This window comes from Castor canadensis, chromosome 10, assembly GCF_047511655.1.
Source record: "Castor canadensis chromosome 10, mCasCan1.hap1v2, whole genome shotgun sequence".
Classification (NCBI taxonomy): domain Eukaryota; kingdom Metazoa; phylum Chordata; class Mammalia; order Rodentia; family Castoridae; genus Castor; species Castor canadensis.
In genome coordinates, this window is record NC_133395.1 from 2,708,053 (window position 1) to 2,729,775 (window position 21,723).

The window sequence follows — 21,723 nt, forward strand, 5'->3', positions numbered from 1 at the left end:
AAGCCCTGAGTTCAAACCCCAGTACTCCTCAAAAAAAAGAACCCAGTGTGCAATTAGTGTCCCCTGTTCACTCCTGAGCAGTAACCATGTCACTGAGCTGTAACCAATACACTTGATGATGTGGTAACGGTCCACGTTATTTGCTATCGTGTCATGGTAGATGGAACCTCTCTGGGGTCCGAAGGGATGTGATGTGGCACAGATGGTCCTACCAAGAGCAGAAGATCTCCAACAACACTACACTAGAGCTGTTATTGGTGTCCTCTGCTCGTGAGATCAGGTCTCTGTGAACACTTCTGACAATAATTCCAGGCCGAGAAACCTTTACTCAGTTACTAAAAATGTCTTCCCTAGAAAAAGGAGGGGAACATTCTCTATTTTTTTTTAAAGAAAATTTAACACAACCAAAACCATAAGACATACCTCCATTCCCTTTTAGAGCTAGCTGAATTCTGGTAATTCCAGTGGGGTGTATGTGCGTGCATGTGTGTGCGCGCAGAGGGCGAATTCTGTGTTTAGGTAACATTAGGTAAAATCTTTCCCAGGATGGGTTTTCTTCCTTGGCTCCTCCCTCTTTGACGTACTGTTTACGTTGGTTACTGTTCATAGTTGTTCCTTGCTGCTTTTGGTGTCTAGCTGTATTTCATATCATAAGACCAAAGTCTGTGAGCACAACTGGAAAGCTAGCTGGGGTTGGGGAGATGGGAAGGGGACAGCAGCTGGGTTACTTGGCTAACGTAGAGCAGACACACTTCGGCATGGTTTGTACTAACGTGCAGGACCCTGAGTCATTTGTGTATGTCCTACCATTTCCGTTTCCACAGTCAGTAAACTATTTCCTCTAACCCACTTAACCACAGACGTCTGTGTCTTCCCAAGCTGTATGACTGCAGGGTGTCCCTGTCATCCTCGCATCTGGGCCACAGCAGTCAGGAGACCAGGTGGCCAGGGCTTGCTGGGCCTCTTGCTGTCATTTGTGGCCTTCTGGGTCCAGGGGCAGCTGTGTTGAACCATACTTTTAAACACTGTAATTCCTTTGTGTTGGGCATAGAGGAACTAAAATAACTACAATGTCACTAGCCCGTCACAGGCAGTCAAACTGGAGCAGTAGCACTTTAATTACATGGGTGGGTGGGAACACGACTTTTGGATATGAATATCTATGTTAGCCCTCTGTCTCTTTCCAACATCTGCTTATTGTCATCCTTCAGCTAGAACGTGACCATCTCACCTTAGGTTGGGTGCAGTGTGCACAGCTGCTCCCCCAATGTACTATCTTACCGGATACTTCTACCACTAACCACTATGATGGGAGTGGATGGCAGTGGGGCAAGACCCAAGTCAGATCTCTGGCTTGAGTTTAGGATAAAAGGACAGTAATAAGATTGCAGGGAGCAATTAGGACTGTTCTTAACTATGAGTGGTCAATACCAAGATCCTGGGACAGTGCAGCCCGTGGCAGGAGCCCATGGAGGTAAGAAACAGCGTCCAAGAGGCAAGTTTACCTGACATTCCACAATATGCACGGTGGACTCCTCTATCCCAGTGCCTGCTCTCCACAGCCGCCCTGTCCTCTAGTGTCATGTGACCACTTGCTATGGAATCTGAGCAGGATTCAAGGGAGCTATGATTCTGAGGCTGAACTGGTTTCTGTGCACCTGCTGGGAGCTTGCAGTGACAGTGCCAGCCACAGGCACCAGGATGCACACACCATGATGCTGACTGCAAGTTGGCTGGAAATGAGGTCCCACTCCCCGGTGAGTGAATGTGGTCCGTCTATGTACTGTGACTGATGTGTGTGTACTGACGGGGAGCAATCTCCCGTAATAAGAGATAAGATGGGGCAGAAGAGCGGACACGTTTACCCCTTTAATTGCTAAATGTTTGCATGTACAGCTATGCGTCACCTGTGAGCTGACACTGACCTTTTGCAGTACCCCAAGGCCTGTCCACCATGAGATCACTGACTGACCTTGTGAATACAACGAATATTGAAAAGAAATAAATCATTGATTAAAAAATGATGTGTACTTTCTTGCAGGATGCCATGTTTAGATAATTTTAAATCTGATGCAGATTCATGATGAGTTTTCTTTTAAAAATGTCCTGAGAACATAGATAACAAACTAGGTCATCGCTGAATATAATGTGTCCTAGTGTTTACTAAGCTTTAAAAAACAGGGGTGGAACCTCAGTCACCAAAAGTTGACAACCTTGCTAGGCGTGACAAAGATGACACAGTGGTGTGGAGTCCCAGGCAGGGGCTGAGTGATGGAGACTTAAGGAGGGAATGGTTGAGAGACTAACAGACTGTTTGCAAAGGTGAGTGATCTGTAAGGGTTGTGAAGAGTCTGGATTTTTTATGTTCCTGTAAATGCAGGAAGGTCTTAAAGTTTTTTTATCTTCTGGGGAGTAATATTCCCTTTTTGTGATAGCACTGCTTATCTGCAAGACTCTGGAAGAAGTCTTAGGCCGGAATAGACTTCATTCTATGCCATACACCTACCTTCTGTCCTAGGGATCCTTTTTCTCCATCAAGGCCAGGAAGACCCTGGATTGAATAGAAAATAGAAGCAATGAACAGCTCAGAACATGCAGCGAGTTTCCAGAGGGCTGCGTTGTGGTAGTGACAAGAACCAAAGTAGCCTTCTCTGGTTGCAGAGTGGCAACCAGAGGCCAGCCTTGGCCCTATGTACAGACCACGGAACACATTCTCCCCTTTTGGAAAGGAGTGTACAAAGGTATAACTATGGTAAAAAGACAAAAAGGAAGAAAGCCATCCCTCAGAAGTGCAAAGCCACCTTTCCCATGAGACTCATCAAAACCACACAGAGACTTGTATCTTCTGAAGGAAGTAAGTCATGTTACTGACACTTTCAAACAATGGTACATTTTTACCACTGAAAGAAATAAGAGAAACCCACAAAGACAGTATGGTAAAAATGTAAAAAGGCTCATAGCTTATTATTTGGGAGACTGCAAACCATGTATTTTTAGTGGTAGTGACTACCAGATGGTCACCCAAACTCACACTCCTTCATCCTGGGCTCAGGGCTCTGACCACATTTCCCAGCCTGGGTTAGGCCTGGCCAAGGGCTGAGAGCAGAAGTGGCAGGTGGCGCTCAGGCCAGGGTTCTGCAGGTGGCACTTGCCTTTCAGGAGTGAACCCCACTAGAACATTCTTGTTAGACTCCTGGAGCAATCAGAAATCAACCCATGTTCCAGACACTCTCCCTCAGTCAAGCTGAGCCTAACATCAGCAGGAAAGTCTTGAGTTTTGTCCCTTCTTGTCCTCGAAGTGCATGTGTACTGCTTTTAAAAAAAAAGTCAGTGTCAGGTGAAAATGGGAGGTCCATGCACGTTCACTGCAGCACCGTGTGAACATGGGAAGGGGTTAGAAGGCAATGGGAAATCTCTAATTTCTGCTCTATTTTACTGCAAACTTAAAACCGCTCGAAAGAAAAGAAAGTCCGTTCAAAAGCAAAACCAAACCAAACAAACAACCACAGCTCACCCGAGCTCCTGGAAAACCCATGACTCCTTCCTCGCCCTTCACGGAAATGCCCTAGAAGAGACGGAAGAGAATGTGAGCAGCGCCCTGGAGCCACTGCCTTGACACGGCAGCCTTCCCAGCTCCAGGGCTCCCCTCCCAGGTGACACCATGCCAACACAGGGTCACGTGGGTGCCAAGAAAGTTCACAGTGTGCCTGGATTACTTCTATCCACACGCCATGAGCTGGATGGGATGAACAAGAGGGCAGAGCGACCCCTCATCCCAGAACAGAGGCCAGCTCATCACCCTCCCCAGCCCAACACTCACACACCATCAGGTCCATTTTGCAACCAGAAAATGTTGACTAGCCAGTGTTCATTATGTAAAAGGAGGACATTCTAAAACTGTTTTCTGAAAAAAGTATAAACAATCAAACGTCCTTGCTTAGAAGGTACATGAGAGACCACGAGCATGTGGCTTGGCCCAAGCTGCCATTCCAATAAGAGCCCCACGAACTGAGCAGCTATGTGTGTGGAGAGGCGACTTTGTCGTTTCTTACCTGTGTCCCCGGCTCTCCCTCGCTCCCCTTTTCACCCTGTGAAGAATATGCAAAGTTAAGAGACCCTCATTAATTTCAGAATAGCAACCTTTAAAAATCAGTCAGGGTTTATGATATGATTATTTAGCAAACCTCTAAATAATCCTTATTAATAATTGCAACCATGTGCTCCCACATTTTGCAAATTCAAAATTGAAGTGAAAAAAACCCATGCTATTTCTTGAGAATTTCACAGGATAAGTGAAATCATGTTGGTTCTCCGAAGTCTTTCCTCACCTGTGCAGGTGCCTTTGTCACCTACCAGTTACAGGCCCCTATCAGCTCCAGGTGGATGCCATCTCCCAATGTCAGCCCCTCCCACAGTGGGAGGACATGCCCAGGAAGGGCACCTGATGGTCTTAGTCATTTGAATAAAATATTACTAGGAAGTCCTTGCATTTGGAACATTAACGTCTCAAGCAAAATGGCTTGAGAAACAATGGTAATTTTGTTTCTTCTATTTTTTGACTGGCAAGCTCCTTGGTCTCTGCTTCTCCTGACAGTACTTGGGATCGTGTGGTTCATGACTGCCCCTGCAGGCTGGCTGAGAACCCATCGCCAACTTGGTGGCAGAAAGGAAAGGAAGTCTTAGGTGGAAGTTTGAGGATTTCAGCATGAAGCAAACCTGCCTTGGTCCCTCCACCCTCGGGCTGCTGGCCTGATAGGAAAGAGTCCTTGCCTGCCACCTTCAGGCCATGTTTGTCAATAGTCACATGTAACTCAGGTCACAACTGCCCTAAGGCTGGAGCCCTGTCCACCAATCCCACCCATGACTGAGGACCCAACCCCCATGATGGCAGGTGGGGACTATATTCTGTTAGGAGTTTGGGGTTTTTATTTCATGCCCATGTTATTATATGTGCCAACACAATGCTGAGCCCTTCACACATGGCCCCCAGAATTTCTCCATAGCTCTGAGAAGCTGGTATAATGATCTCCGCTGACTCAGGAAGGCTTGGAGAGAGCTGTTCTGCCTGAGCCACAAGGCCACAGACCCGCTCTCAATCCCAGGGAGGGCAGTACGTCTACTTCAGCCCCAGAGTGGCTAATATCATATTGATTATATTATATCATCTAATTTATTTATCTAATTATTTCAAGATGGGCTTTCCCTATGTTGCCCAGGCTGGTCCCGTGTGCTTAATCAACCCTCCCATCTCAGCCTCCTGAGGAGCTGGGACTACAGAGTGCATTTTTAATTACACAAGACATTAAGAGAAATATAAGGAAAGCATCAGACGATCGACCTTGATTAGAAAGAAAAGGTGCTTTGTGTTAGCAAAGGAGAAAAATAGGTCTACCTTTTCTGAATACATTTTGTTCAGATGGTCCTGTGTTCCTGGCTTTGAATTATGCCATGACTGTCAACCTACCCCGGCACTGGAGACTCTCCTAGTGCAGAACAGACCTGGGTGCTTTTTCATAGATCTTACATTGCTTTGAATTCATCACAAGTGTTTAAGAGGATGGACTGGTGAACCTATCTCATCATGACCCCTGCAGATGCCTGGAAGCACCGAGGGTACTGAGAGGGCCCTCTTGTGTTTTCTGCACAAGTCACTCTCTGTACCTTGTACAGATCAGGGTGGTATGTCGTCATGGTGGGCCCGATGAGAGTGGTGTCTGATGGAATCCCATTGGGTCCCGGCAGTCCTACGTCTCCCTGTGGATTGTTTAGCAAAAGCAAACATTTTAAATTGCAAGAATCAGATAATGGCACGATCCCATTACAGAACGGCTATTTCAATTCTGCACATTACCACGTGTATACACATCTTGTATTCCAATAATCAAAATAATCGTAAAATCTTTGAATCCTGCTTTTCCTAGTAATGCTCTAGAATGCACATGACACAGGCACTCGGAATGTTAACAATTTTTGCTGGCAGTTGTTTCCATGAAATTATCTCCCTGTGATGAATTTCTATATAAGGAAACTATCAGCTCTGAAGCTAAATGTCTTATAAACCACTCTACTGCCTGCCAAGACTGGCCAGAGTATAAGAAATGTCTATGAAACGAAAGGCTACTCCAGTTTCACCACCACATCACCAGATAAAGGGCTTTTTATACAATAAAAAGCAGTGTCTCAAATAAAGATCGTATCTTAAGATTGCTTTAATTTCATTTCTCTCATTAGCAGGGGACACTGTTCCCTGAGGAGCACAGATGGTGAGACCCTCCTCTGCAACACCACGGGGCAGCCAGCCTCATTACTTTCTGACTTCACCTCGCAGAATTGAATTGACACAGAAACAAAACTACTGTCTCTTCTTTTGCTATTTCCACATAGAAAAGACATAATACAAGTTTGAGCCCAGCTACCACTTAACAGGAACAGTCACAAACTGAGATGCTGTATGAGCTGCTGAAAGCATCGCATCAGTGTATCTTGAGTGCCCTCGAAGCACTCTAAGACTACCTGAAACTGTTCACCTCCCTAGCACCTACCAGGACCTTGCAGGTTTCCATAAATAACCTGAACAAGCTCTTTGTGAACTGTATTAACTTCAGTTCCACTGTACCCAGTGTGACACCCCCTCCATCAATGGTTTCTTTCCAGATTTTTCTCCTTTTCTTTTACCATTTTGGTGTATTTCACTGTGGGAGGCTTTAAATTTGGATCTTGAATGTTTCTTTCTCTTTTGTGATTTCTTCTATGATATTAATGCAAAGAACACCTTTCCTGTCTGGGCAGTACTCAATTCCATGTAGTGTGCCTTGCAATCAGGAATCAGAATAGAAATGCAGGGACAGTGCTCACATAGTGAGGACAAGGGGACAGGTCTATTGCATGGGGAGTAGGCAGGTCATATCAAGTCAACGTGACTGTGCTGATGAGGTCGCCTCACTGGGTGTGGGTGCCATGTTCCACTTACAGGCCACAAGGTCTTTGCCTCTTAGCACTGCCAGGGATGATAAGAGTCACACGGTCCTCATTCCTGCCTTTGAGCCCAGCCACTGTGGCCCTAACACCTGGCCCCTTGTTGACTCCATTTCAACCTTTCGCTCTTGGCTGGGTCTCCTCAGTCATCCCCAGGTCCCAGGCATTAGAAGACCACCCTTGGGGAAATTCCCTTCCTTCCCAGTGATAGATGGGCTGGAGCTACACTTCCTCATCAAAGGTCTAGGCTAACAACCCAGACAGTTCACATTCTTGTCTTACTGGTCCATAACTATCAGTAGAGTGTGGTTAAGAACCTGGCACATGACAATGATTATTTCCCTATGTGAACAGTCAAGATAACCATGTAGACCTTGGCGACTGCAATGCTGTATTCCTGATTGCTGTACAGTGCTCCAACCCACCAGGTTTCCTACCTTTTCACCCTTTTCTCCATAAAAACCAAGTCCTCGGTTGCCCTGAAAAGATAAGTGGCTTCTGTGAGTCCTTAAAAGTCAATAATCACGGTGAAATACAGTCATGCTTTTAGAAAAAAGAGCCCTCAGCCTCCTTATGTGCAGCACTACTGAGAACTGCATGGTGCACTAGCTCTGGAGCTAGTGGACTCCTTGTGAGGTCCTCTGACCAAGGCCTCCACTGGGGGAGGGAAGCTGGGAGTGACCCTGTCCTATGAATCTGCATTCTGCTCTCCAAAGTGGGGTCAAAGAGCATTTCTTTGGGTTCTGGACCTTTTCAGAAAGCAGTCATTCCCTAGAATCCATATTTGAAGATCACAATTTATCTTCCTTTTTTCTCATTTTGGTAAAGTCACCCTAATTTCATACAAACACCTCCTATCTTTCAAATGATTTTTAAGGTATTTAAAATGAATCAGGTTCCATGATTTAGGTGATTCTTGGGGTTTTATCTGAACTTTTCAAACAACTTTTGCCTAAGAAGCAAAGTCAGGCCTTGTGTCTTAGCCAGTATTTATTTAACTGTTCTACGAAGGGCCCACAAGTTCATGTGCATTACAGACACAGCACGCCTTCCTTTTACTTCCAAACAGCTGTGCTGCTTTCCAAGTGTCTCTGTATTCCCACAGTGAGAAAAAGTCATGGGAGGGGTTTTTCCAATCTTTCTCTCTGCGGTATACTGTCTGCCCCTTCGATGCCTGGATATTTTCTGAAAATAAAAACAAGGCTTTTAATTAATTTTTGCCTTTTCTTTTTGCCTGACTAGTTGGGAGTTAAAATCAAAGCACAGAAACACAACCAGGCTAGATTATAAGGTCATTTGCATCCCCTATGACCCTCTCTGCCTCATGAGATGCTTGTCAAAGTCACCAGGAAGTGGCTTGGTCAGGGGTGAGCAGGGCTGTTTGCAGCCCGTGGAGATCTGATGCTTGCTCCCGAGCTGGGTCTTGGCCACTGCTTCCTGAGCCTGGCTGCCCTGCTGGCTTCCGCTGCTCTTGGCCTGGGGCCTTCCTACCCTGCTCAAGGCTGCTGGGTGTCGGGGGACTCCAGCAGCTTCACCAGCTCCAGTTCCAGCCTGAGCCCTGATGGAGGGGATGGGAGACTGGGGGCTTGGGGGTGGGTGGTAGCCATGACTGCCAAGGGTCAGGAAATGGGACTTCATGTGGAGCAGATGTAGGAACCGGAGTGTGGGAAGGGCACACATTTGTATGGGGGCGGAGCTTAGATGTTTGCCCCTGCACCCTGGTGTGTCTGACATGCTGAGTTTGATCACACATTTTCCTCATCAACATTACTCAGTTTGGACGTTTACCCATGTTCCCAGCTCTGTTCCAACAAACCACCTACTTGTGCTTCATAATCCCCCTCTGATGGGAAAATCACTCTGATGGGAATAGCCTGGCTTTGGGCTCTGCCTGACCTGAGCAGCACTGAGTACATTCCTAGGGCTCAATCTAGTCTCAGACAGAACTCAGACATTACACCCAGGAAAAGTAAGCATCCTTTGTCCTACAGCAAGTCCAGTCACAGCCTGTCGCTCCTGGTCACTTGCACCTATAGATAGGTATCTGCTGTCCCTATGATGGTCTACTCTACGTTTTCTATTAAATGTTCATTAGTGTGATTTTCATATAGCAACAAGAATGTGCTAACTGATCGACAAACCACAACTATTTGACGTCTTCACTTAAATGGCCTGGGCCACAAATGGGATTTGCCCTTGAAAGCCGAGACTTTTAAAAAACCTGCAAAATGGTTCCCGTCATGATACAAGCAATAAATAGTTGTTTACCAAGTTGTTCTCTAGTCAAAACATACACACACACACACACACAACCCTATTCCTCCCCTTACCCTCATCTTACCGGTTGTCCTTTTGGTCCAGGGGGTCCGGGTGGTCCCTGAAGAAATACAAAGACACTTGTGAACTGTTTTCTTTATTTCAGGGCCCAGATGACACCTGCTAGGAGACCCTGGGGAGGCCATTTACTGTGCACTTAGAAAACCACTCGGCATGCTGAGTGGTTCCCACATCTGTCTCAGTGAGTGATCCCTCTGAGAAGAAGGATGGGTCACCAGTTCTCTGAAATGCCACTGTCACACAGCTGTTCTAGGTTTGCTTTTGTGCATTTGGGCTTTTGTCTTCACCTGTTTCCTTGTTGTTCTGTTTCTCTGTGAGGCCCTGTGACTGCAGCCCTCACAAGACACTGTAGCACATTTTGGTGATGGATCAGCAAATGCTCACGGACAGAATAAACCTACAGGCTTGTACCGCACGCTGTAGGTCTAACTGCAAGTGCCACTGTGTGTCTTTCTGTAAGCACTCAGCGTCAGCATCCATCTAAGAATAAAAGCCTTTAAAATACATTAGAAGGGTGTTTAAACACAAAGAAGTGGATGCCAAGGCCTGGGTAGGTGGGGACCATGGATGATTTTCATGGCACATATGAAGATCTGAAGCTGTCAGTTCAGTGGACACAGACCTGGCCCTCAGATTTCTCTGAACTGTATTTAAAGAATAAAACCCCTAAACTACACAGTCTGTGTGCTGTGAGTAAGCCAGCAACCATGCACAGTGAAAGAGTAAATAATGTCTCAGCAGACAATCCTCGCTTCGTTCCATTTGACTGAATCTTTCAAGGCCTGACAGAGGCCTGCTTGCAAAAATGGTTTCCCTAGCACCAGGGAAACTGGCTTTGTGAAAACAAAAGCTATGATTTACTGACACAGCCTGCAGGAAAACGTGAATGTTAGCAAGACAAACTCCCCGAACACCCCTGCTTCACTTTCTCCCAGGATCTGTCAGGAAACGGACTTCAGTGCATCTTTATAGCTTGTCTCAGGCCTGAGTGATGGTTTTCTGAGAGCTCTCTCACCTGGAGCCCAAATCTCCCCCCGTGTCATGTAAGGCCTATCTGTCTCACTGCTAGAGAATTTGGAGGATGAATGAGAAACCTCCTGGTGGCCAAGACACAGTGGCAGAAGGGGCTGGGGGCTGCATGAGCAGTTGTGAAAACTTCTCTCATCTTTCCTGAGCAAGCCTGTCTCCATCCAGTGTGTGCCTTGCCACACCTCCCTCTATCATTGGATTGGCAGCAAGAGAGAGTAACTGTGACCCTCAGAGAGGCACGAGGGCCATTGTGCTAAACAATGTCCAACACCTCATCTGCTATCATAACCACGGCCCAGGTGGGATGCACTTGCTGCAAAAGGCATGGCTCATTTCCTCTCTGTGGCCTATGGGACTTCGTTATGCTTTGCCAGGGATGACAGGCCTTTCATCGTGAGGGTAAGTATGGGGCGGGAGAGTTGAGGCATGACTTGAAGGGCCAGAACGAAATCCAAATTTGTCTTGGTTTGCAGTGTGCTGGTGACCACCAGTTTTGAACCCTTCTTCTTCAGTTTTAACAGCAGCAAAATTATATGCAAAGGCAGGCCTGTTGTGTCTCAGTGCTCTCCACAAGGACCACTCATCACAGCTGTTCTGTGGAACTTTTGGCTGCATTTGACAGTTGAAACTGAAGCATCTACAAGGTGGCCTAACCAGGGCCTGGGAGTAAGCGGGGACACAGGTACTTACTGGTCTTCCTGGGGCTCCAACGGGACCCATCGGTCCTACAGGCCCAGGGCGGCCAGGAGGCCCCTGTGGACAGGCAGAGAAAGCATGTTCTGAGTTCAGGCAGACTGGCATTTCAAGTTTGCTTGGAATATTCCCTAATAAAAGTATGACTTACCTGGAAACCAACCAATCCAGGTTCCCCAGTTTCACCCTGAGTGAGGGAAACAGTCGTCAAGAGTTACCACTTTTAAGCATCTTTAGATTAGCTATGTTTTATAACAAGCAGAGCTGGAAGTAGCATATGAAATACATCACTCTGTCAAGCCTCGGTGACACTAGTTACCTAGAACTTGGCTTCAAGGATTGAGAGCATGGGATGGGGCCGTCCCCAGTTAGTGTAAGATTGAAAACATCCCAAATAGAAATGAGATTGATTTATAGATTAATCACAATTTTGGATTATTCCATTAATCTATGAATTTCTTCATTACATTCTTTTTTTTTTGGAAATGGGGTCTTCCTCTGTAGTCCAGGTTCACAGTCCTCCTACCTCCACCTCCCAAGCGCTGGGATTATAGGTTTGTAGCACTGTGCCCGGCTTGCATTCATTCTTATTCTCAAAGTTCGCATCACAGTTACCTTTGTTGAGTACGTACACAGGATTGCTTAATTCTGCCTTCCGCCTACAGTCAACATACCCTGTATTTGTCACGGTCCTCTTCAGACAATGCATAAGGTTCACCTTTCTGCCCTTTGGGTCCTTGGGGCCCCTAAGTCAGCAGAGCACCGTGAAAAGAAGAACAGGAAAGTGTCAGTCAGCCCTCAGTGCAGCCGTGGTAGTTTGGATGACTAAGAACTGGCTTTTGTAGGCATTGCCCACTGTTCCTGTGGCCCACTCAGGTTATCCTACACCAACCCTATGTTCAAACAGACTGAAACTTTAACTTCACATTTACCCAACATTACTCACCCTCAGAGTTAAAGGAAACACTTTATATAGAGTTTAACTTAATTGCAAAACCTCAAATAAATTCTCCCTAAACTCATCCTCTAAGAAACCGTTGTGTGGTTTTCACTTGTAATCATACTGTATGCTTTCTTTGACATTAGAGTGTTCACGATACTAACACACAGACTCTTTTATATAATGTAACTAAAAACATTTTTGCTGGTGCTGGGGATTGAACTTAGGGCCCTGTGCATCCTAGGCAAGTGCTCTACCACTGAACTACATCTCCAACCTTACACAAAGACTCTTAAGACCCATTTGTAAGAGAGAAACTGGGTCATTAAAACTGGAATTATGTCACACACAGACAGTACGTGTAAGCATATGTGTGTATAGATACCTCGTAATACCCACACACACAGTCAGTATTTCAAAGTAGGGTGTTTCTTGGTTATGAAGTACGTGATAGAACAGAAGGGAAAATGATGTCATTTTCTGTAAAGTTGGAGCACACAGAAAAGAAGTGGCCTGTAAGAGAGGACTGATGGGTGGAAGTGCTGTTCAGTTACTGGACAGACTGACTCACTTCAGGATGAAAATGGGTAAAGCTTGTTCCTGACTTCTTCCTACCTTTAAATATTTTACCAAAAAAAAAAAAATAACAAAAGTTTTCTAGTATAATGCTGAAACTGCAAGATTTTCGCAGAAAGCAGGTACTACTGAAAAAGTATTTCTGGATTCTTTGCAAAGATCTGAAAAAATAAGTGAGGCCACAGAACAGACAAGCATATATATGCAAGTCTCCCTATTGAAACGGACTTCAGTGTGCACTTGCCACACTGTGTATGCTTTGTGTTACAAAGCATCATATAGTCTGACAAAGATGGTGACAGAGAATTGTCAGGATTTAAGCTTCTCGTGTGGCTTTGGTTTCACTTGTACACTGCTAGTCACTGCTCTTTGAGTTGGAATGTGGGGAAAGTGAACTGATACTAGGAAGACTGTGGGCACAACCAGCGCGCCCATTATCTTCTATCTAACATTTAACGGAGAATACAGACAACGAAGTTGCTTGAATCCAACAATCACGCCATGGAAACTGTAAGGAAACCTGGGCAGGGGTGCCTCTTCTTTCTGGCCATAAGGAGAGAGCGGGAGAGGGTCTCCAGGCACCAAGGACCAGGCTTGGAACCTGCCTTGCTGGTGACTAGGCAGGATTTGGCTGCCATTCTTACAGTGTCTCTAAGCTGGCTCCTCGGAAGGTCTGAGCTGACTCTCCTGGACTGAGCCTGGGAGATGGAGTCCAGGCTATGTTCTCTTTTGTCCACTTGCCCTGACAGGTGTCCACCACCCAGGCTCCAGGCTGAGCTAACTGTTCTGGGTGTATACTCACAGGAGAGCCGGGGAAGCCCCCAGAGCCGGAGGGCCCCTGGGGACCTGCGTCTCCCCTGGTCCCGTTGCAGCCGTCATAGCCAGGCCTTCCTCTGGGCCCGCCTTGCCCTGGGTGTCCCTGGAAAGAGAAGAGTGTGTAAAGTTTCCAGCCTGCATATGGCATCTAGCTAGCTTACACGTAATGTGATAGATAAGACAGTTGTAGATATTTTCACAAGCCGTGTCCCTAGCATGAGTCCAAGGAAAAGCTCAAAAATGGGCAGATGAAGGGATAAAAGATTAAATAAGTGAAGACAAAAGGCGACATTCTAGGAGAAGAGTTCCATTTCCCATGGGCTTTGGTAGGAAGGGGCTCAGGGTTTCTTCTGCCTTGCTTCACTGGGTGATTGTCTTTTAGTAGGGATGGAACGGGTGGATCTTCAAATCTACAAATCTACAAAGCCTCCAGAAACAGCTTGCTCTTTCTTGGGGACAACAGACACCTTTCCTGAGTCTTAGACACTGAGCTAGAGACTGCACTCCGAATACTGGCTACTCAGCCCCGTATGGTTCCCTCCTCATGTGGCCATATTTAGAAGAAGGGACTTCCCGATTTGCTCTCTTTGAGATCACTTCTTAGATTTCAAACACGACTATAAAGCATGTCAGCGTTGGAAGGTGTCAGTGGGGGGAAGCCCCATGACCAAATGTCTGCTGAACCACTGGAGGGGTGTGGCTACACTTGTGGGTGTCTCCATGGCATTAATCTGCTTCTGGCAGACACAGAGGCAGGGTTAATAAAATCCACTGATGCACTAGGTGACCATGACCTGTTTTGCTATTTCCTTAAGCAATACATACTTAGGCATATGATTTGTTAGTTTGCAATTCCCTTTAAACATTGAGTTTCTTGCTAATAAAGTAAACACATTCCAGCATGATTCTTAAGACCATTAATTAGCACATCTTTTTTAAATTTACTTTGGGAAATTTGGAAAATTTCAAGATCCAGGAACGGAGTAATTAAGAAATAAAGAGAGAAGTAGAATTGCTTCTTTTCTTTGTGCTTCTCTTTGCTTTGGATGTCTGAAGTCATTGCTTTGACCTGGTGCTGTTGGCAATCAAATCTGGTGAGTCACAGAAATCCACACTGCTCCCATAATTCCATCCACACCCCTTCTCCACCTGTTGTTAGTTGAACTGGCCCTTCAAAATAAAGCCACGTGGGCCCTCTAAAAGCTGGCCTGTTAAATGTGCTTGACAAGCTCTGTCATACCTATGCTTTTGCCTAAAATGTACCACGGAGTTCTTTGTCTTTTTTTGCTGTTGGCGTTTCTGTTGGAGAACTGAACTGTGTCATTTGGAATTACATGCCAATCTCTTCCTGATCTTAGCTTGAAATTGTGCTTCAAAGAAACATCTAAACTATATTGAGCTGCACATTCACCCTTCACTGCTCACCATCTCATTCGACTCATTCTACATGGCGCAACTCTAGGCTTTAGTGCACATTATTTTATTCAGCTTCTAAATAGCTAAAATTATGCAGGTTCCTCAAAATCAAAATTCATGAGTTGATGAGTTATGACAGGTGACATTTGGGTTAATTTGTACTGTCCTAGATCTGTGGTTAAGGACTGTCTCTGAGCAGCCCCAAGATCCTGTGGGAAGATCTGTTCCCACTTGGTGATTACTTCCTCCCTAACTTGTGAACTGTTTGCTTCTGATATGAAACAAGCACGTAGAAGAGACATAAGTGAGAACACGAGACAGATCAGTTTCCATTGTTCCCATAATATCACTCCATCCTAAACTTGGGTTACAAACTCCCTAAACAAAACCAATGGACAGTGCAAAGAGTCAAAAAAAAAGTAGCTTAAAAATGGGCGTTTTAGGCCGTTTGTAGGAGAATTCTCTCATTATTTGTGTATTCTTAGAAATGTCTGAATTCTCTATTTGGCCCATTCTCAAGGTCCTGACTAATGAGGCAGTTAGTTCTTCTTGCTCTTGGTTGTGCGGTATAATCGAGTCTGCCTGTGCCTACTGTGCATGTGGGCTGAAGACCTGGCTATGTAGATCTCTTGTCTTGGTAAATGTGATCTCCTTTGTTTCACCCTGCTTCCTTCTACTCTCACAAAGCCTCCTTGAACATGGGGCTAATGATCTGAAGGGAAAGCATGAACTCCTGTGTCAGCTGTCCTCTTATTCCCTTCCTCCCTGATAACAGCCCTGCTTGTGCTGCTGGGGACCTCTCTCTCCGCCGTGTGCCTGTGTATGTGTGTGTGTGTGTGCACACATGTGTGCATGAGTGTGTGCATGGCTGTAGAGAAGATGTGTGCACAGGTTAGGTGCACAGCCAGGCATCTGTGTGAGCATCCTGAAGCATGTTAGAGAACCCCAGCAGCAGACGAAGGGAGATGCTTCAGGAAATGCGATAAACACATTTGTGTCTCTGAGGTCAGATCTGGCCAGGAAGCCAGCCCTGGGAAATCTGCTGGAGGGTCCCCGTAAAGAAAGCTCTGAGTCAGGCTGCTTTGTTTATTTTTTTATGCCACAAGAAGTAAAGTAAACTAGGTTATAAAAACACATTTTATTGCATTTTGAGATTTTTCTCATGGACAAACCATGCCTTTCCTTTTGCTCATTTTATGTGTGGTTTATACAAAGAATCTGAGAAGCTGCACAGACGCTCAGCTGTGCTGAGCTCTGTCCATACTCACCAGGTCACTTTATATTCAGATCATTCAATGGTTCAAACAAAATCCCAAGACGGGTTCTTTACTGAGCACCTCTGAAGTGTACTCTAGCTTTTTAGGACAAAACAATGTCCAGTTTTAACAAAGCAGCCTCAATTCTAAGGCCAAGTCTATATGAAAGTTTATAAAGGATATACTTGGTCCAATGTTTGACTGGATTCCAGTAGAAAAATATGCACAGAAAGCACCCCCCCCCCGATGCTTTATGTTGTAAACAAAAAAGGAGGTCTCGTTCAAAATGTTTCTTTAAGTCATAAATGCATGGCCCAGAATGCACGCAAAGTTTTAAAGTTCTGAACTTCTAAAGCACTTACAGGAATTCCATCAGCACCAGGAAATCCAGAAACTCCTCTTGCTCCCTGTGAAGAAGGAGGACAAGTTAACGAAGGCCAAAACACCCTGCACCCCCTCCTCCCCAAAAGGCAGAGGATGAAAGCAAGATCCTGTACCACATCTCCTTTTGGTCCTGTAGTCCCAGGAGCTCCCCGTTCGCCCTTGTCACCTTTGCGGCCTTGTAGTCCCGGGAACCCTTGTAACCCTGGTGGCCCATTGTACCCCTGGGGACCCACTGGTCCTGGTTGACCCTGTGGGAACAACATGTGTTTAATTTCACAATTAAAAACAATGAATGCTCACTTTCAGCCACTGTCATTTTTTTTAACTACACTTTCCATTCTCCCAGAGTTATAATCTTCAGAGATGGTTATGTAAGCCACCATCTTCTGCCATGGCTGCTGGAGAAGCTTCTGGCTGAAGAAAGAAGTCCTAGAAGTTCAAGGGGAGAAAATATTGCAAGTGACAAAACATGCTCCATAATGGCTAAACTGACATCACTGAAATGATCACATTGAGTTGGGACGAAAGAATCTACCTCCTTGGTGTCTTTCTAAATATTTTTGGTATAAAAAGGTTCCAAGAAGATTTATATGATCTCATCCCTATTTTTCCCAACTGAATGTATACAGTAGGCAAACAAAACAAACATGGTATACCCATCCAGTGGAATATTACCCAGCCTTGTAAAGGAAGTCCTGACACATGCTCCAAGATGGATGGACTTTGAAGACATATGCTTATGAAATAAGCCAGTCACAAAGAGACAAACGCTGTATAATCCACCTATGTGAAGCTTCTTAATTGGTCAAGTTCACAGAGACAGAAAGCAGGATGATGGATGGCGGGGGCTGGGAGAGGAGGGGATGGGGACTTTTGCTTTTCAGGTTGGAGCCTTGGTTTCAGAAGATGAAAACAGCCTGGAGATGGATGGTGGTTTGCACCAGTTAATGCAGATGTGGGTTGCACAAGAACAGTACACCTGAAAACAGTTAAGAGGGGTGAGTGTTCTGCCATACATTTTAGTCACAATAGGAAACTTAAAAACTAAGAATACATTCAAATAAATTTCTGGAGGAATGTTTTCTTCTATTACGGCTATGCACCAGTGTTCCACAGGCGTGGCCAAGTGAAGAGCCCTGGTCCCAACTCCTCTTCAGATAAACTCACCTTTTGTTCACTCTTCATGAAGAACCTTTGTCCGCCATGTAAACTTGCTTTCACATTCCAACCCCTCTCCTGCCCTGAGACCGTGGGGGGATGGATTGGACCTTGTTTCTGGCCTTTCTTTTTTTTTTTTGCCCTGGCTGTCTCTCTCTTTTTTTTTTTTTTCCCCTTTTATTATTCATATGTGCATACAAGGCTTGGTTCATTTCTCCCCCCTGCCCCCACCCCCTCCCTTACCACCCACTCCGCCCCCTCCCTCTCCCCCGCCAATACCCAGCAGAAACTATTTTGCCCTTATCTCTAATTTTGTTGAAGAGAGAGTATAAGCAATAATAGGAAGGAACAAGGGGTTTTGCTGGTTGAGATAAGGATAGGTATACAGGGAGTTGACTCACATTGATCTCCTGTGCGTGGGTGTTACCTTCTAGGTTAATTCTTTTTGATCTCACCTTTTCTCTAGTTCCTGGTCCCCTTTTCCTATTGGCCTCAGTTGCTTTTAAGGTATCTGCTTTAGTTTCTCTGCGTTAAGGGCAACAAATGCTAGCTAGTTTTTTAGGTGTCTTACCTATCCTCACCCCTCCCTTGTGTGCTCTCGCTTTTATCATGTGCTCAAGGTGTTTCTGGCCTTTCTTTTCTCTGCCCACGACTAGTGCTTCCCATACGAACTGTCCAGTGCAGGTGTGTGTCTTTACTGAGAGGTCACACGCCATCCTCCACGTGCCACAGAGCTGAGGTGGAGCTGAGGATCCCACAGGCAGCCAAGGCACAGTGTGGCTGTCACTGAGGCATGACATTGAAGAGCATGGGGAGACCTCCACGTGATCAAGACTGGGGTTGGTGTCAGATGACACCCCCAACAAGACACCAAGGCAAGTTTTGGACAGCTCCCTGGGGCTCTATCTGAGCCAGTGTCTGAGTGTGAGAGAGGTGGGCTCTCCTCCTCTGTCCTCCACATGTCCCAGAAGAGTCACCCAGTGCCACATCAGCAAGCACTCTACTGGGGTTGGCGCTGGGCTCCAGTGTCAAGGGCAGTGGCGAGGCCCACGAGGGTTAGGATCTCAGAAGAACATTATAAGCTCGAGGCCCCGGGAGGGTGATCATGGTGAGAGATGGGGGGCTGTGACCAGGGACACAGGAGCCCCTCGTTCGTTCTAGAGCGTGGCAGTTTTAACACTGCCCTTGTAAATTTGGTAAGAAAAGATGTTTAGACTTGGATTTGTGTGGATCATTTCTGTCTGTTTGGGGCTGTACTAGGATGTCCCCTTCTTGAGATCACACACCATGCCACACAGCCTTCAAGTTGCCCTCATCACACTAAGAATTCTGTTTGCTAGTGCTACAGGAACTTCCCTGGGCAGATGAAACATTTCTCACTGGGAGAAGACATGTCCACCCTTTGCACGCCTGTCCACTGGGATTATTTCATGGAGCCAAAGAAAAGGCTGAGGCAACCCACGTGGAAAGCGTGTGTCTGAGTGGTGAGACCATGTTCCTTCCTTCCGTTCATTAATTTCCCTCATTCCCCTGGAAAGGAAAGTGAGTAACCACGTTGGGTACTGGTTTTCCTTCCACGGTCAGTAGACCTGGTCAATAAACCTCTTTCCAACTCTTGTTTCTTGGACGGGAAGTCTAACTGCTGGAATGAAACTCTAGTCTTTCCTTTTCTGGGTCACTCTGTCACCTTTTCTTTTTATTGAGTGAAGTTCACATCACATAAAACTAACCACCCTAAAGTGCAACTCAGGGGGTTTAGTACATTCAGAGAGTTGGGCAACCACCACCCTTTCCCAGTTACAAACATCCTTATTGCCCCAAAAGGAAATCCTGAGTCTGTTAGGCAGGATTGTCCTCCCAACCCTGTTCTGGACACCACCCATCTGCTTTCTGTCTCCATGGGTTTCCTTATTCTAGAAATAAATGAAGTCACACGGTGACCTTTTGTGTCTGGCTTCTTTTACTTAGCATAGTGTTTTTGGGGTTTGCCCTTGTAGCATGAATCAGTACCTCACTCTGTGGCTAGCTAACATTCCACTGCACGGATATGCTACAATTGTAGATTCGTCCATCAGTAGACATTTGAGGTGTTCCTGCCTTTTGACTGTTGTGATGAGTCCTGCTATGAACACATTTGTACGAACATGTGTGTGAGCTCCTGGTTTCAGTTCTCTTGGGTGTATTCCTCGGAGTGGAATTGTTGGATCCTATGACAAGCACATTGAAGGAGTTGCCCAACTTCTTCCCTCTGTGGCTGCACCACTGACATCCCCACCAGCAATGAGCAAAGGTTCTCCTGCCTCTACATCAGCACTGACACTCATCACTACCATTCCTTCTGGTTATGAACACCCTCATCAGCCTCAAGATGGTCTCACTTCTAAACAGTTCCTCTGAGCTTCTGAGGGATGGAGCACTGCACAGAGTCCAGTCCAGTCTCCTCTCTGAGTTAGGGTCAGGGGAGAGGGGGGAATGTGGATTGGTCTGAGGCCTGGCTCCTGTCCACAGTGAACCCTGCATTGTGGGGCGACTGGAATTCGCGTCCTGCCCCGGTAGGCTCATTTGGATCATCAGGAGCCGAGGTTTTCCCAAGGATATCCAGTGCGTGTGTGAATTGCAGCTGGAGAAGCAGGTAAGTCAGGGCGTTCCTTTGTGCCAATCAGCACATCACCGACTTCCATCCTCTATTGAAAAGTCCTGCATGGAAAACTTACCTCCATCTCTTCCTTTCCTTTTGTAACAAGTGATGTGAAAAATAAAAACTGCCCCAGAAACAGAAGGTCAGTAGACCTTCTGCATAAACTTTGAAACTCCTCAATTCCCAAAGCAATTACAATTCCTACAACATCCTTGATAACAGGATTTCCACACAATATTTCTTATAAGCGAGTGATGCTGTGGGAAAGAGTCATAGATCATGGCCAGGTCCCCACCTCCTGCCACCAGGGGGGAGGAGACACAGCTGGGCCTTGGAAAGGACCAGGACCAGGGGCTGCTGCCTGTACTGGGTTCTGGGCTGTCTGTACTGTGCCCTCATGTCTCTAAGCAGAGGTCGTTTCATCCTCCCTGGAGTACACTAGAAAGGCAGAGTTCCCTACTCAGGACGGGAGGTCAGGTCAGGAAGATTGTGTTTTGATGCCAGCCTGCACAAAAAGTTAGCAAGACCCTCATCTCAACAAACAAGCTGGGTGAGGTGGTGCATGCCTGGCATCTCAACTATGTGGGAGGTAGACTGCCACCCAAAGCCAGCCCCCCAGCAAGAAGTGATGGAGCCTATCTGAAAAATAACCAGAATAAAAAGGGATGGGGCATGGCTCAAGTTGTAGAGTGTCTGACTAACAAGAGCTAGGTGCTGAGTTCAAACCAGTGCCGTAAATTTTTTTTTTTTTAAAGAGAGATGCAGCTGGGCATCTCAAGTGACTCACACCTGTAATCCTAGTCACTCGGGAGGCTGAGTTTGGGAGGATAGCTGTTCCAGGTCAACCTGGGCAAAAAGCTCATGAGAGCCCATCTTAGCCAATAACTGCATGCATACCTCTCATTCCAAGCTACACAGGAGGGTGAGATTGGGAGGACTGTGGTTCCACACTGGCCCCACCCGGATGGAAAAGAGCTGGGTATGGTAGCGCTCACCTGTCATCCTAGCCAGGAAGCAGAGGATCACGGTCCAGGCCAGACTGGGGACCCTACCTCCAAGATAACCAGAGCGTAAAGGGTTGAAAGTGTGGCTCAAGTGGTAGACTGCCTGCCTAGCAAGACTGAAACAAAAAAAAAGTTCCAAGCCTGGCCCCAAACTCCTCAATCTGCATTTCATGTGATCCCCCACCCTGAGGGTCCCTTGGATACTGAAATTTGAGAATCATCTACTCACCACCCTACTTCCCTCCATGGATTCTTAAGAGAGGTGATGGTTATCTTTTAATAAGAAAAATCTCTTGTGCATGAGGTCGGAGCTCAGAGGAAGTTCTGGCTTACTAAGTCAGGCAGAGGAAACTGGAGTAGTGTGTTGGTTAAATATTAGTTTTAATTAAATTTCTGTTGGTGGTGTGCTTCGGTGACGCTTACAGGACGGAGCAGACTGGGATCATGGTGGTTCAGGTCACACCTGCCTTTCCCTTTCCAAACTCTGGCTGGAGTGGGTGT

At 46.2% G+C, this 21,723-nt stretch overlaps 1 protein-coding gene across 1 annotated transcript in view; it reads right to left on the minus strand.

The window, feature by feature from the left end:
- The window catches only part of Col4a2 (collagen type IV alpha 2 chain), a 155,502-nt gene that overhangs the window by 45,669 nt on the left and 88,110 nt on the right, over nt 1-21,723 (minus strand). The window contains exons 5-16 of the mRNA XM_020165712.2: nt 16,536-16,670; nt 16,401-16,445; nt 13,353-13,469; nt 11,709-11,780; nt 11,186-11,221; nt 11,032-11,094; nt 9,317-9,352; nt 7,413-7,454; nt 5,662-5,754; nt 4,053-4,088; nt 3,515-3,565; nt 2,507-2,551 (exon numbers count right to left, since the gene is read on the minus strand). Of these exons, the coding sequence (XP_020021301.2) occupies nt 2,507-2,551; nt 3,515-3,565; nt 4,053-4,088; nt 5,662-5,754; nt 7,413-7,454; nt 9,317-9,352; nt 11,032-11,094; nt 11,186-11,221; nt 11,709-11,780; nt 13,353-13,469; nt 16,401-16,445; nt 16,536-16,670 (771 nt within the window). The remainder of the gene's footprint in view (nt 1-2,506; nt 2,552-3,514; nt 3,566-4,052; nt 4,089-5,661; nt 5,755-7,412; nt 7,455-9,316; nt 9,353-11,031; nt 11,095-11,185; nt 11,222-11,708; nt 11,781-13,352; nt 13,470-16,400; nt 16,446-16,535; nt 16,671-21,723) is intronic.